Source organism: Salvia hispanica, chromosome 3 (assembly GCF_023119035.1).
Source record: "Salvia hispanica cultivar TCC Black 2014 chromosome 3, UniMelb_Shisp_WGS_1.0, whole genome shotgun sequence".
NCBI lineage: Eukaryota > Viridiplantae > Streptophyta > Magnoliopsida > Lamiales > Lamiaceae > Salvia > Salvia hispanica.
This window is the reverse complement of record NC_062967.1, coordinates 11,514,940-11,531,051: the sequence shown is the minus strand read 5'-3', so window position 1 is coordinate 11,531,051 and position 16,112 is coordinate 11,514,940. Positions and strand designations below refer to the sequence as shown.

The 16,112-nt window shown below is 35.9% G+C and overlaps 2 protein-coding genes across 2 annotated transcripts; both read left to right on the top strand.

The window, feature by feature from the left end:
• The first annotated feature begins 3,259 nt into the window (after window positions 1-3,259).
• Window positions 3,260-8,111, top strand: LOC125214359 (outer envelope protein 61). The gene is made up of 11 exons (XM_048115357.1): window positions 3,260-3,544; window positions 3,951-4,181; window positions 4,775-4,831; window positions 4,933-5,061; window positions 5,340-5,417; window positions 5,528-5,598; window positions 5,766-5,815; window positions 5,904-6,099; window positions 6,368-7,046; window positions 7,496-7,639; window positions 7,798-8,111. The coding sequence occupies exons 1-11, from the start codon at window positions 3,449-3,451 to the stop codon at window positions 7,942-7,944; spliced, it is 1,878 nt and encodes a 625-aa protein (XP_047971314.1). The 5' UTR covers window positions 3,260-3,448; the 3' UTR covers window positions 7,945-8,111.
• Window positions 8,112-9,496: 1,385 nt separating this feature from the next.
• Window positions 9,497-14,063, top strand: LOC125216144 (E3 ubiquitin-protein ligase RHF2A-like). The gene is made up of 9 exons (XM_048117778.1): window positions 9,497-9,643; window positions 10,855-10,983; window positions 11,070-11,116; window positions 11,661-11,723; window positions 11,794-11,902; window positions 12,009-12,388; window positions 12,475-12,582; window positions 12,791-13,157; window positions 13,800-14,063. Exons 2-8 carry the CDS (start codon window positions 10,855-10,857, stop codon window positions 13,116-13,118), a joined length of 1,164 nt encoding a protein of 387 aa, XP_047973735.1. The 5' UTR covers window positions 9,497-9,643; the 3' UTR covers window positions 13,119-13,157; window positions 13,800-14,063.
• Window positions 14,064-16,112: the final 2,049 nt, after the last annotated feature.

Below are 16,112 nucleotides of genomic sequence, written 5' to 3'. Positions count from 1 at the left end.
TTGGGTTGCGAAAAACCCGCACCATTTGGTAAGTCAAAGTAGTGCATAATCAATACCGTATGCTCAATGCTAACGTACATTGATTGAGAAATAATTTACCAGACCTCGTCTTTCAGTAGATAGCATAAAGATTGTCTCGTTGTTAGATCCATTCAGTGCTATACCACACCAATGTCATCTTATTTCAGTAAGGCTTAGAAATAATCGGACTGACATTGCAACATTTCACAATAGGTAGTCTAAGCCTATCTAGGTTGTGAAATTATTCTTTTTCTTTGTTTAGAACTGACCGTGTTACCTTAAAGTGAACGACGCCCACAACCGGTCTACTAAAACAAAGACTTAGACTTTGTTAAGTTACTTATACATTTAAATATGCAACAAACATCCATTAAATGTAAAACATAACAACATTATGACAAAAATAATCTGTTTATTCATTTGGAAAATAAAATAAGAGTTTTAACAGTATTCAATCACTCGAAATGTGATTTGTAGTAGAGTCTGCTCGGAAAGGCGTCGAAAAAGCTTTTGGAGTCCTTCAAGGCCGATTCAACATTGTGAAGTCCCCTTCTCGGCTTTGGTACGTTAAGAATATCGCCGATATCATGTACACGTGCATTATCTTGCACAACATGATTATAGCCGACGAAGGACCGATGGCGGAGTAACTTTTACGGCGACGAGGATGAAGCCGGAAGCTCAACCGCGAGGTCTCCCCACGTCGAGGTGTGCATACGACGGTGAACTAGAGGATGGAAAGAAGACACACAATGCGTGATACAAGAGCCCACACTCGAGCTACAAAAAGATCTAATCAATCACATTTGGGCGAAATTCATTTTATCGCGAGTAGTGTAATTTTTAGGATTTTTTAATTATGTAATTTTTAATTATTTTGTAATTTGTAATAGTATTTCGGATATTTTAATGCATTTTAATATTGTGGAAATGTTTTTATTTAAATTGAATAATAGAATGGTGGGACCCTTGAGATTGTCCCTAGCTAAGAGCACGGATGTGGGTGTTGTGCTCTTAGCCAAGTGACAAGCAGTAAAAGTGGGTCCGGGCCCACTTCCGTGCTCTTAGCTAAGAGTACGGATGAGGATGCTCTTACCCTCATAAAGAGAAGAAAATAGTCGATGAAATAGAAGGGACCCACAAGTGTCCTTTTCAAATAATGAAAAATGTCAAAATCTAGTATAGCATGCCCCGTGTAGTTTAATATTAAAATATTAAATCATGAAGTTATCATTTTTCTCAATGATCTGATCTATATACGATATGTCTTCTTCTAATGATATTTAAAATAACGTGTTTAATTAAAATAAGTATGTTTCTTTTATTATTCTTCTTCTTTTTCTTATTTTAATGAAAAATATATTGTTTTAGACCTCGCTAAAAGATGACATTTTCTATATAAAAAGAGACGATTGAGAAAAATAAAAACTTCATAATTTAATATTATAATTTTAAACCTCATGATACAAATCAGAATTTAGTCATTTACTAAACACTATTAACCCTTTAGAATTTACTAAACACTATTAAGTATTAACCCTAAATTTAATGGCAAAATTGATTATTCAAATAAGCTATACCTAATATTAGTATTTTTATAATATGTGTGCGGACTCAAAAGCAGTGCTTATTCCTATCATATGATATAGGTCATTAATTCCAAATTGCAAGATGACATGTCCACTGATTTAAAGCTCAAATAGTTAACATGGTTATTAATAATTAATGGCTGGCCAAGGATTACTCAGAGTTATGATTAGGTTAACTGACGTAAGTCACTAAGTTGTTGTGTTCGTTGCCATTGGATTGGATATTATAGCTTGATTATTGGTTTCAGCATTGTCTAGTTTACACTTTGTAATAGTAGTATTTTTATCCACTTTTCCTAATACGCACATTGTATCAATTTAAACCGGAGCTTATTAATTCTCAAGTAACCAAACAGAAACGCAAATTTTCTAAGTGAACATTATGAAGCTTTATATTTTCACTAATGCACGCCGTAACTATATTTGCAAATTATCATTTGCGGTCTTTAGACTTTACGTTTTACTAGTTTCAATTGCCTTGGCACTTTTTTCAACATTATTTTAGATAAAAATACTCCTGATGCAGGCATTTTTGAATACCTTCACTTGAAATATCCTGTACCTATTTGCAATGTTATAAGTAGAGGTGGCCAAACCCAACCGGACCGGCGGTTAACCGCCGGTTCCCAACCGGTGGGTCGGAACCGGAACCGTTCGTTCCGGTTCCGGTTCAAAAAATATGAAATCGGAACCGGCGGTTAACCGGCGGTTCGGAACCGCCGGTTAACCGGGAAAATGTAGTCGTCGCCGGTAGGTTCCTAGGGTTGTAGGCGTAGGGCTGAAAACGGTCGAAAAACCGCCGGTTTGTGTCGGAAAACCGCCGGTTTCTGACACAAAACCACCGGTTCTCGACGGTTCAAGGCTAGGGTTGCAGGCGTAGGTGTAGGGTTGCAGCGTAGGGTCTGAAAAGGTGTCGGAAACCGCCAGTTTTCTGTCAGAAACCGGCGGTTTTCTGACACAAACCGGCGGTTTTCTGACACAAACCGGCGGTTCGGTTAGAAAACTAGCGGTTTTCGACCTTTTTCAAAGTCTCTTTAGATTTTACTATAGAATTTAAAAGTTATAACTATAAGATTTAAATAAAAAAAATATAAAAAAATAATAAGAACCGGAACCGGCCCGGAACCGCTGAAAAACCGGCGGTTAGTAACTAGAACCGGAACCGGCGGTAACTGGCGGTTAAACTGAAACCGAATAACCGGTATCCGGGCCGGTTACGGTTCAAGCATTCGATGATCGGAACCGGCGATTTTTGAACCGTGGCCATATCTAGTTATAAGTGTCAGTTCAAAAATACAAATAATTTTAGATAAATCTAAATAGTACTACTCCATAATTATCCCCAAAATAAAATTAATTCAAAATCTCACCACAATTTTGTAAGTATGTATTGATAGTGATTGGTATGACCGAATGGGAATGAATAAAATTAAATACAAATTTAGTCCATAAGAGTAAAACAAAAATATGAATAGATTGACTATTAAAATAAAGAAATTGAAATGAAGACTAGACTCGGACCCTGACCCGGATTCGGATTCGGAAGAAGGAAAGACTCAAAGAAGCATCTTTGTTCTAGCGTGGTGGGCGTCCTACCATTTCCGACTTTTCCACTTTATTTTCTTTTTCCAATTAATTTATTCAAAATATTTTGTATATCTATTCATCCCCAGATTGAAATTCCCAAATCGATCAAAATTACAAATTCCACTCCTACTTCAATTTTGAAATCAAATCTCCCCGCAATTCGACGACTTCAAAGTTCAATTCAATTTCTCCCATTCCGCGTAATTTATTGGGTCGGATTACTCGATTTTGGTTCCAGGGTTTTAGGAAGAATGTTCAACGGAATGATGGATCCCGAATTGATCAGGATGGCTCAGGAGCAGATGAGCCGGATGTCACCAGCTGATTTGGCTCGGATTCAGCAGCAGGTACTTGCCCCAATTATTCGATTTTTGGTGTCGGTGGTCTGAATCTGATCTTCGGATTGTGTCACCTTTTTCGGGGAATTCAATGAATTAACGTGGAGGGTCTTATGTGGATTCATTGCAGAGCACTTCGTGGCTGTAGGGTTCTCTTTAATGGTGTATTCTTTGTTTTGATTATTTGCAGGTTCCTCTTTTGTGCTTAGTTGATGTGTAGTTGTTTACTAGGAGTAATTCGATTTTATTCAATCATGTAACCTGAAAATCTCGCTGGGCTTACATTTGATGCATGCGGCTGTTTCAGTCTAGTGCTCATTATTTGCAAAAGTTGACTGGATTTTATGTACTCCTATTTCTGTCTAAATTCTACTACCAATGACTCGTGGTGGAGGCTAACTTGATTCTATCGCAGATGATGTCCAATCCGGATTTAATGAGGATGGCAACCGAAGGAATGCAAAATTTGAATACACAAGATTTCAAGCATGCTGCTGAGAAGTTGAAAAACGCTCGTCCGGAGGACATGGCCGAGATTAGTGAGAAGATGGCAAATGCTTCACCTGAAGAGTTAGCTGCTATGCGTGCTCGTATGGATGCACAGGTGTCTTATGAAATTAATGGAGCCGAGATGCTGAAAAAACAGGTAATTTTGACAGTGGGAAGATGTATCGAGTTGTTGTCGTTCTACCAAAGATTACATATTTCCTATTATACTGCGTGCATGTGACATTTTAGTACAATCTAGCTAACTTTTGGGTAGTTGCTATTTCAATTGCTCAATTATTGTCGAAATGATTTCTTCAAATGAAGAAGCCATTGTTGATCAAAGCTTGTAGCTCTAGTTTTAAAAATTCTGGTATTGAGAACTCTTTTGTTTAGTTACGCTCTTTGTAAAAACATCTTTGGTTGGGGATTGCAATTGACCATATATTATGTATTTCTAATTCTAATAAATGCCTTTCAAGCATCACACTGGATGGATCTCAGTGCATACATTAATTATTTCTGGCAGAAAAAATAACATAATCTTGTTATTCTTACCCAAGTTGAAACATGCTAATCTTGTCCCTGATTTATTTGTAATGCCTCCTAAATGTGGCATGCACCTATCCTTGATTAAATAAACATATGTGGAATAACAGTAAATTGGAGGATGTGAATAGTACTTTTAAAAGTAATTCAATCAATTTGTTTTCTGGAGTTTTTGTCGCACTTATTTTTTATATCTAATCTCAGGGAAATGAACTTCACAGTCAGGGAAAGTACGCATTGGCACTGGAGAAATATATGCGTGTAAGTTCAGTTTTTGTGCCTGTTATCTATGTCTATGGGTTGCACATGAGTTTCTTTTTTGAGCTGGAATTTTTAATCTTCACTGTTTTTGGGTGATATAGGCGAAGAAAAATCTTAAAGATATTCCTACTTCAAAGGGGAGGAATATCCTTTTAGCATGCTCTCTTAATATGATGTCATGTTACTTGAAAACCAAGCAGTATGAAGAGTGTATTGGGGAAGGTACAGAGGTAAGCATAGATTCAACTTTTTTCATTTTCTTTGTTAATCCATATATTCTTACTATCATTATTTAACCTGTTGGCGAGTTCCAAACAGTGGGTAAAAATTATTTCTAGCGGTAGGGCCTAAAATGCTAAACATATATGCGATAAAAGTATTTTGTTGGTAAAAATATGTACATGTTCTTCTTTTCTTTCGAATAAACTCTTATTCTATAGTGACCTGCATTGATGACCTGGAGTAACCAATGAACAGTAGCTAGTACAATAACTTTCCTGTACTGCAGGTTTTAGCTTATGATGCAATGAACCCTAAAGCTCTCTACCGAAGGGGTCAAGCATACAAGGAATTGGGAAAACTAGGAGTGAGTAATTGTTTTAAATTTCTTTGATGTGTATTGTGTTTGTAAGCTTGATTACTTCTCCACTATTGATGTTTTCTTCTCTAATCCTTATTCACATTGAATGATTTCAGGAAGCTGTGTCTGACTTGAGTAAAGCACATGAAGTATCTCTTGGGGATGAAACTATTGCAGATAGCTTAAGGTACTGTATCTGGCTGTTCCCTAGGTTTCTCTTGTTGATCAATAGTATTATCCAGCTTGCATTGAGGCTAGTTTTCCCCTCATTCGGCACCTTGGTCAGGTTTCACACCTTTATGGCTGTTCTTTTGATTTTATCGACTAATGTTATTTGATATTAAATATACGTAGGGATGCTGAGGAAAGATTGAATAAAGAAGGTGGCAGGACTCATTCAAGAGGTATGCTGGCTTGTACTTCAGTTTTCATGTTTTGACTGATATTCCTGGAATGATGTTTATATAAATGCAATTTCTCATTTGTTTCTAGGGGTGGTTATTGAAGAAATAACTGAAGAAGCCACAGTATCATCTGATAACACTGAGAATTTGACATCAAAATCTTCCATTTTATCACAACAAGAAACCAGTCAGTCTAAATCTACTCGATCTGCTAGTGTTGTGGAGCCTCAGCCATCTGATCAGGACTATTTTAAGGCTTTAAAAGATGACCCGGAATCTATCAGGTTCCATTGCACTCAATCCCTTTTTTGCCTTTTTCTTGTGCAATTTGTAAAAGTTTGCATTGCTGACAGTATGTTCAAATTTATGTTTTCATGAATGTGGCTTAACAGCATCTGTATTGTTTGGATATATAATTATACTATATTCCATTTTTCGTTTGTAATCTTCTCTTCCTACAGCTTATGTGCTTAAGTAATTAACAGACCTTGTATTAGCTAATGGTAATGCTCAAGTTCAATAAGCTAATTTTTTTTTCTTTTTGTACTGTAGATCCTTCCAGAACTTCATTTCTCGGACTGATCCTGAGACATTGTCTGCTATGAATGGCGGAAAAGTTGAAGGTGTTTCTCCTGATATGTTAAAGACTGCCACTGATGTCATTGGCAAGATGTCTCCTGAAGAACTCAATAAAATGTTCCAATTGGCTTCCTCCTTCCAAGGACAGAACAATGGTGGCAGTTTTACTCCAGGAGCAACTCCATCAAATCTATCACCTGACATGCTCAAGACTGCAACTGACCTGATGGCAAAAACGTCACCTGAAGACCTTCAAAAGATGTTTGAGATGGCTTCATCTCTGAAGGGGAATGAGGCAGCATCGTCATCATCAGCAGGTTTCCCTGGTTCAGTTCCACCAAACATGACACCAGACATGCTCAAAATGGCAACTGATATGATGAATAAGATGCCACCTGAAGAGCGCCAAAAGATGTTTGAGATGGCTTCATCCATGACAGGACAGGAACGACCATCATCAACTGCAAACAATGGAGTAAGATCAGATGAATCTAAAACTCGAGAGAATCTTTCAGTAAACGGCAGTGACGCTGGTGAAAGTAGTTCCTCCCAGCATCTTAATTCAAGTTTTCCAAGACCAGACTTCCTAAATTCCAGTGGTGATCTACAAGAGCAAATGAGAAACCAATTGAAGGATCCAGCTATGCGACAGGTTTGCTGCTTTATCCTTTTCTGTTTTCTCCTCAGCCAATAATCTCAATCTTCTGTTTACTCACTGGAGAGAAGTATACATGTGATAGATCCTATTGGTTTTTTTATATTGTGAAAAATGTATGAAATTGATGATATGATTGGATTATGCTTTCAATTATTCCATGTTTCTGTTTGAATTTAATTTGTTTTTTTATAATACAGTTTGTAGTATGGCCAATTTCATTATCCTTGGGTGGTGTGTCTGGTTTTGCATCTGCAATACATATTTGATACTCCTATATTTGATTTTTCATAGCCCCATTTTCAATTTAAGAAATACTTGTATGTTTTGTGGAAAACCGGTATATATTAGACCATTGAATGGAATGAAGTCCCCAAACTTGTATCATTGCTTTTCTCCGTTGTAGAAAATGTGTTCTCAATTCTGTTTCGGATTATATTTTGCAGATGATGACATCAATGATGAAAAATATGAGCCCAGACGTGATGGCTAACATGAGCGAGCAATTTGGGTTCAAGCTTTCACGCGAAGATGCAGAGAAAGCTCAGCAGGCCATGTCGTCTATGTCGCCTGATACTTTGGACACCATGGTACGTATCAAATATGGTTAATTGTTCACTCAACCCGCGTTGTTTCTTTCATATGTCTTCTGTTCACCTGAATGCCATCACTCTGACATTTTGAATCAATATGCTCGCTAATGACTTGGTGTTTTCAATACTGATTCCGAATAATTATATGATTACAGATGAAATGGGCCGATAGGATTCAACGCGGTGTAGAAGGTGCAAAGAAGACGAAGAACTTTTTTCTGGGAAGATCTGGAATGTTGTTGGCCATATTTATGCTCTTTTTAGCAGTCATTCTTCATTGGTTTGGGTTCGTGGGCAAGTAGATGGATGTATACTGATGAATATATGGCTGATTAGTCGATGAGATGCTTTTTTTTCTTGACTTGTTCGTTTTTGTTTGGTAAAAGCGTAAGGTTTAAGTTGTATTTTTTCATTTATAAGGAGGAAAGGCTTCCATTAACATTTACTATGTATTTATTTCTTCATCAGAGATAATGAGCATGATATATCTAATTAATTGACTGAACAATAGTACTACTTATACGTCATTTTGAGAATTAAGAAAGTTTAGTTTGTAATTTTGATGCCTTACAAATGAATTGTTGAGCTAGCATTTCCTACTTGCTTGCCCGTAACCAATTAAAACTACATACACTTGTTATTTCGTAGGGAAAGACTACATACACCTAAAATTTTTTACTTTTTGAACTTTTTGTAAGTTAAAATGATTTGCGAAGAGAATTATTTTTCTTTGAATCTAAACACTATAAATTACTACTGTTATCGAAATATAAATATTTTATTTATAAATATTACTCCCTCCGTCCATTATTTAAAGAGTCCTTTTGACTTGGCACGAGTTTTAAGAAATTATTTAATTTTGTGAAAAAAAATAAAAAGAGAAAGCGAGTTGAACGTGAGATTCATTTAAAGTATTAGTTTTAGATTATGAGTGCAAAAAAGTACTTAAAAAATGAAATAAATAAATAGATTTATGAATAGTAGACAACCTAAAATAATTCTTTAAAATAATACAGAGAGAATTATCATCTGACAACGCCGTACTAAATTGACATATTTTCCAACTTATTTATTTATGCACCATCCAAATAAATACTCCATCCTTTCTATTTAGTAGGACTATTTTACTATTTTGGTACGATTAATAGTGGAATCATTTCATTTTTTTAATAAAAGTTAAAACTTTTATTCTTATTTATTTTTTTATCTCTCTCACTTTATTCTTTATACTTTTTACTCTCTTCTACTTTATTATCTTTTTATTTAATATACTACACACCTTTTTTTGTTTTTTTTATGTGCCGAAAAGAAGTACTTCCACTCCTATAGAACAGATGAAGTACGATTTTTTGTTTAGTTGTGCCAGTATTAAACTAATCCTAATATGTAGTACTAGTAACTAATTATAGTTGCAACATAAGCATAAAAAACAAAACACATCGTTTAAATCTTACACTTATAATATCCATTTTAATGGTTCTTGCATTATTCGATCTCATCTCATAATATTTTTGTTTCACTATATCTTTGTGCACGTACGATGGTATAGACTTTTTTATTATTAACAAACGTATTCACATTTTTACACTACCATTAATTACTGGGTACATGATTAATCTACCAAAATATTATTAAGTATATAAAATTCATATATTTATAGTTAAAAAATACTCTCTTTGTTTCAAATTAAATGAATAAATATTTTTGCACGTTTAAAACAATAATTTTTTAGTTGAATAATAATTATTTTAATTTCAGACGATGAAAGTAGTGCTCCACTTTTTACCAAAGGAATATAAATGTAGGAACAAAAAAAAAGTAAAAATTGAAATAATTCTACATGAACCAACAAAAGAAAAGTCCACACCACTTTCTTCACATTCTTACTTTTCTCAACCCCCAATTCTTTCTTCTCTAGAATCTAATCTTCGCCTCTTTTCTCTAATTATCTATCTCTCCGCTGCTCGGCTTTGATCGGCCCCAATTTGTTAATTTTCGGAGGTAACTGTTGCTCATCTTCTTAGAGGGTTATATTCTGAGTTTTCTCGCCCTTTCTTGGACTGATTGTTCTTGTATTCATTCTCGATACATTAAAGGTTGAGACTTTTTGCGGGTTTATGTTTATTTTGTTGCTGTTACAGTACTTTAGTTGGATGATGGAATTGGGCTTCTTGAAATCTTTGTTCAATGTCTGGGAATGAATTATCCAACTAATTTGCGGTGTTCAAATTATCATAAGAGTATTAGTCCTTTTTTGTGGCCTTCCCTCTATTTTGTTGATGTCGCCAAAATTTGAGTTGGATGCACGAACATGGGGTTTTTACCTTTTAATATCTTCGATGAAAATGCAATGAAATATCTTTTGCTTTATTCAGAATTCGGGTCGTGTCCAATTTGCTGGTGTAAAGACTTAGACTAGGTGAATTTTCGGGATTCTTCAAATATCGATTTGGTTGAATGTATTGAGAATTTCTTTTGCTCGCTCACCAGCATAACATTACCATTTATCTGTAGCCATTTTGTTGATGACAATTGGGGTTTAAACAACCATGGTAGGTTTCAAGTGTATCTTCTTGGTACCTCTCTAATATGACATGAATTATCATTGATATATTTTGTTTTATTTTCCTTTGGCGTGGTGCTAGTGTTTGAGTTGTTTGGTGACAGTGGTGCTCGATGTTTTGGTTTAGTACTATAATTCAGTCTAATGTAGTTTTCTTGAGCTTAGACATAGTTCATCAGTGTAGTTACTTCTTTTTGGCGATAAACTATAACATGTAAGTGAAGGCTCTACTTATTGGTAGGCAACATTAGATACTACTCAGACTATCTTCTCAAACATGCTGTTAAAATGTTAAGCCCCCATTAAATAAGATTTTCCTGTAAACGAGCAGTAATAAGCAGTGAATTCAGTTTCCTTAATCCAAATTGATGGTTGGTACTTTTAAAGTTAATTTGTGCTCCTTTTTCTGTCTTTACTTTTTGATGTATGTGATTTGATCTCCTTGAAGTCTAGTGTTGTTGCTTTTGTTTGCATTCTGTTGTGTCATTACCCCTTACTACTTTTTATGGTAAATGATGAGACCGCGTTCTCTGAATTTCCTTGATTGGGCTCTACTGTCCTTTATTTTTCAGGCTGTTGATATGTCACAAATTTGATTTAAAGGAATTTTGAACAATCTGCTTTGTTAAATATTTAAACTTTGTGACAGATGGAAGAAGGAAATGTATCAAGCAGTTTGACTTCTGCTGCAGCTTTTGTGGAAGGGGGAATTCAGGAAGCATGCGATGATGCTTGCAGTATATGTCTTGAAGCCTTTTGTGATAGTGACCCTTCTACGGTATGTTCAAACTACTGTCTATTACATTGATGGCTGAAAATTGGAACTGACCTATGCTCAATTGTTTAATTTTTTCTCTGCTTCAGCTGACTACTTGCAAGCACGAGTTTCATCTTCAGTGCATTCTTGAATGGTACATAACTTCCTTTTCCATAAATAAAGTTCCTACTCATTTCTTTTACAATGTTGGTATTCTGATATCTTGGGTATTTTCCATGTCTAATGATGAGACTTTGATTTATATTTCCTACCAACTGCCAATATTGGATTTACATTTCAAGTCTATAAAACTCGTCCTGTTGAACCTATATAAGAAGGCTGAATAATTTTCCATTGTTACTGTATATAACATTCATATATGGTGTTTGATTATGAATGGTTTTGGTTTAAGATTGTAAAATTCAATGGGTAGATAGATTTGATACTTGATGAACTGCTAAACTAATGGAACTTGAAATTCACCTTTTGGAAGAATTATTGCTTGTGAGTCTGTGACATGTACTTTTGCTTTTTTGCTGTTGAAACTAAAGTGTGCTTAATGAAAACTGAACGCAGCCATGTGCTCCAAATTGTGCTCTTCTGACTTAGTTTTCCTAATTTCCTTCTTTCTTGTTTTATTTTATTTAAATTTGACTACTGGTGGATGAATTAGCCATGACATTAGAATACATCCTTAGGTGCCAGAGAAGTTCCCAGTGCCCGATGTGCTGGCAGTCTATTGGCTTGAAGGATCCCAGCAGGTATACTTGCCGTTATTTTCACGTGCTTTAACTCTGTGAGTAGGGTTTTCATTGTATGGTTATTTGACAGTCAGGAACTTCTGGATGCTGTGGAGCATGAGAGGAACATGCGAATGAATCCACCTAGAAATACAACTATATTTCATCATCCAAGCTTAGGGGACTTTGAGTTGCAACATGTTAGCCACTCCCATAACTTTCTACATCGTTCTCACTTCTCATCTTTGATCTTCTTTCAAAATGGCTATAAAGTTACATGGTCTTCATCTGATATTTTGGATGCAGTTGCCTGTTAATGCAAGTGAGGCTGAACTTGAAGAACGCATTGTTCAGCACTTAGCTGCTGCTGCTGCAATGGGGAGGGCTCGTCAGCTCGCTAGGAGAGAGGGTCAGAGGATTAGATCTTCTCAAGGCCGTCCTCGTTTTTTGGTATTCTCAGCTAATCCTAATGAGGCTTCAGCTCCATCTCCACTTTCTCAGAGAGAAGGCAGTAGCCCCCCACCTGAAGTTATAACTACTGGCTCTAATTCTCCATATATGACTGTTGGAGGAGATGCTGCACATCTTGTTGCACGGTCTTCTACTGCTCAAGCTGAACAGCTCGGGACTACAGCCTCAGGATCAAGTCCTGGGGCATATCAACACGGGACATCTTCAAGCAATAGGTAAGTGTGCATATTTCTAGTTTTTCCTATCACCTTACCTTTAAAAGTTCACTCAGTCATACTTAACAATCATATTTTCTTTCTAGGTCTCCTGCCCATACTTCTCCCAATAGTCAAGATAGAACTGGTGGACCTTCAGATTTCCAGACATTTTCCGATTCTCTGAAATCCCGGCTTAGTGCCTTTTCAACCAGGTACAAGGAATTTTGTCTATTTGATTTTCTTTTCAAGTCATTATTAGGGAAGAAAACATACAAAAACTGGATGCTGGTTTTGGGAAGTTGTAATGCTCAAGAAAATTTGGTCTTCAAGTAGAGAGACCTTTACTTTGACCAAGGCAGTAAAAAAAATTGGTTTGACAATTTTATTTCTGAATTTGATTTTCTTCTTCTGTATTCATAGATACAAAGAGTCCATAACAAAGAGCACACGAGGCTGGAAGGAGAGACTCTTTGCTCGCAACACTTCTACACCTGAACCCAACAGTGAAGTTCGTGAAGCTGACCAAAGGAATGCTAATGGTCCTGGAATTGCTGCTCTATCACGAGTGATGGATCATCTTCAAATAGCAGAACATGGTAGAACCAACACATCTACTGCCTCACGTGCTGCAGAAGATACCAGGTCGCCGGATTCTAGTGAACAGCAGGTCTCTGTGATGGGAAGCAGCCTTTCTTTGAATGAGGATGCTTCACAAGCTACAACTGCTGCTAGTCCTGCATCAACCTAAGTGCTGATCTCATCAAGTTCATTGCACTTCTTTTGTGCAGTAAGTATTTTTGCACGATTAATATATGCTTTTCAATGAAATGTTTTAGATGGTAGTCAACCTTAGGCTGGTCACTTGATGGTGGGATCTATGTGTCCTTCAAAATTTGCATCGCTGTTGATTTCCATCAAAATTAATGGTCTCTTTGGTTTTGTGATGACAATCCCCCTTTTCCTTGTCCCTCTATATTGGGATCCATGGAACTGGGTTGGTTTGCCTTGTATAATTGGTTCTAGATACTCAAAGTCTGGCTCATGTAAACTGGATTGATTAAAAATGAGTCTCGAAGAATTATGTAAACGGTGTTAAAGGCGTAGGCTTTTAATACTCAAATAGTAGCATAAGTACAACTTGCCATAAAAGTCTAGCTCTCTTTAGAAGTCGTACTACCATCTTCCTGATTTCTTGAATGTGTAGCTTATCTTATTTTCACCTTAAAGATATATGTCATGACATTGTTGGATAAAGTAACTTATGGGATTTGAAAGTATACACATGTTTCTGTTTTTGGACATGTGGCATAAAGTGAAGATTATATCCAAAGACCAATTCAGTTGCTGTATTGAGCCCCCCCTCTTAATAGTAATGACTGTTGCTAGGGTTTTCTCCCTAGTGTTGTTGATCTTGAGCGATTGTTATCAGGTGAATCACTAGGTTTCCAAGAGGCTGCTGCTGCAATGGCGTCTGGGGCTAATGTTAAATGCTAAATCCACCAATTCATACTGTAATTTAGACAGTTTAGTGCAAATTTGCAAAAATTAAGGATCTTGAAACCAAATTCAATGTATAAACAAATATAGAGCTGTAAATTTTGGGCTGTAATCCTCTATAGTTTTATGTATGTTTCTTGAACTCGTGCGAACTAATATGCGAGGCTTCCGTTGGAATGAGCAGCAAATTATCAAACTTTTGGTGTTGGTTGATGGTTTATTTATGTAAAATTGGGGTTTTATATTAGCTATTTTTGATGGCGGTTGTTGGTAATAGGTATGCTGTTTGGGTATCCAAAAAAAGTCATTGCCATCATTTTCTGTAGGGATTCAAAAAAATTTGATCCTCTGACCCAACCATCATCTTCATCATAATTAACTGCCCTTGATGACTAGAATTTCAAATCTATTTTTCATTGTCACTTTATATATATGTCCACATACTCTAATCCTTCACATTCACTTGCCATGCATCTCCATCATCAACATACTCAACATATGTGGTATTTATTTTAAATCATTCTACTACTTTTTTAGTTTTAATGTTAAGAAAGCCTCAACTGTTTTATTAACATTTAATTTTAAAGCATTTTTCATATCAAATTTCCAAGTTGAAGTGAGTTCATCTGCAGACTCAGTGATAAAACATGTACTTACATCAAAATTAACTAATAAAACGATAATATAACTTGGAAAGATGAGGGATAGAACTGATATAGAACTCGATGTACAATCACACCCTCACAGTGAGCTGGGCAAGAATAGTGTCCATTGAAGTGGACTTGTATGAGATTTGATACTCATCCATTCTCAAGTGTTGTAGATCATGAATATGTGATTTGAGGGTCTTTTAAATTCGGAGATAGAAAGACCTTGACCATCATCTGAATAGTGTATTGATTGAGTGGTGACGCCCATACGCAATCGCATTGACTTCCTTCAACATTGTCATGATAAGCTTTGCCACATTTGGGTGAATATGAGTCGCAAGATCCATGTATGACGGAGGAGTACATGGATTGGTATCAAAGAATCACTATGACCAACATCACTCGGCTTGGCATACACTCATATGAGGGCTATCACGAAACGCCTTCTTCGAATAGTTTTATGATGATTCACGACTCATGCATAGTTATTACACAGTGTTGATGAGTTATTTGATGAATTCGAACTAACTTCATTTGTTATAGGTGGAGACAGTTAGTTGCGCATGCTGCTTCATCTGAAGTCGAGATTATAAATCCTAACATGAGTTGCATAATGTCTTAAATATGCTTGAGGAATGACTTGGGGCTCGTGGTGAGAGTGACCGTTTGAAGTAAAATAGGAAAAGTAGACAGTCCGGAAAGAAAGGTGCCTGGTCAGGTGTGAGATTGGTGGCGCAGCTCCATGATTATAATGGTGACTTTGTCGAGCCGGTATAATAATAACGCATGTCATGACCAGTTTGTCTATAATTGCAACGACAAGGGACCTCCTAACTAATCGGCTTCACGAACATACTGTTGATTGGGGATCCTCACTCATTTATAACTTCCACGCGATCGAGGAATTAATTGTGCATGTGAGCATTCAAAGATCCGTTGAGGAGCTTCCAGAAAATGACTACAGGATCAAAATTCATGAGTTTTTTTTACAACGTAAAGCGAATTCAGTCATAATTTATGATTTTAGCAACCAATAATCATTTTTTTAAATATAAGCTGGCATTTATAAATACATCCCAAACCCTAGAAATGAATGGGAAATCAATCACAGGTCTATTATCACAGACACCTTAAAACAAAGTGTTAGATCAAATTTGGTGTAATAGTAAGTTTAGGGACATGTTATTAAGTAGGTTAGTGTATACTAATATTCCATATTGCGTTTTGTCATATTATAATTATTAGGAAGTGAAATAAAAGTGAGCAACATGTCACGTGGATACTGTCAAGTCTCTACCCATCGTTTAAAGTTGGGTCTCATCTGTCACATCGTCACACATATCTTCGTATTTGACGTATTCTGGGATAACTTAGATTGAGCTCATCTACTCCAAGATTTCGTCTTTTTCGTCTTTCTCTTTTTTCTTTTTATTCTTTCAATGATTTCTTCAATTAAACTCACCATCCTAATCTATTTATATATTTATATGAATAATGGATCATAAATAACTTGATTTGGTTATTTCAAAGTTAATTTGTGTGCTTAATTGCCTATAAAATTGAGAAATTTACTCAAATTTTAATTTGTTAACACC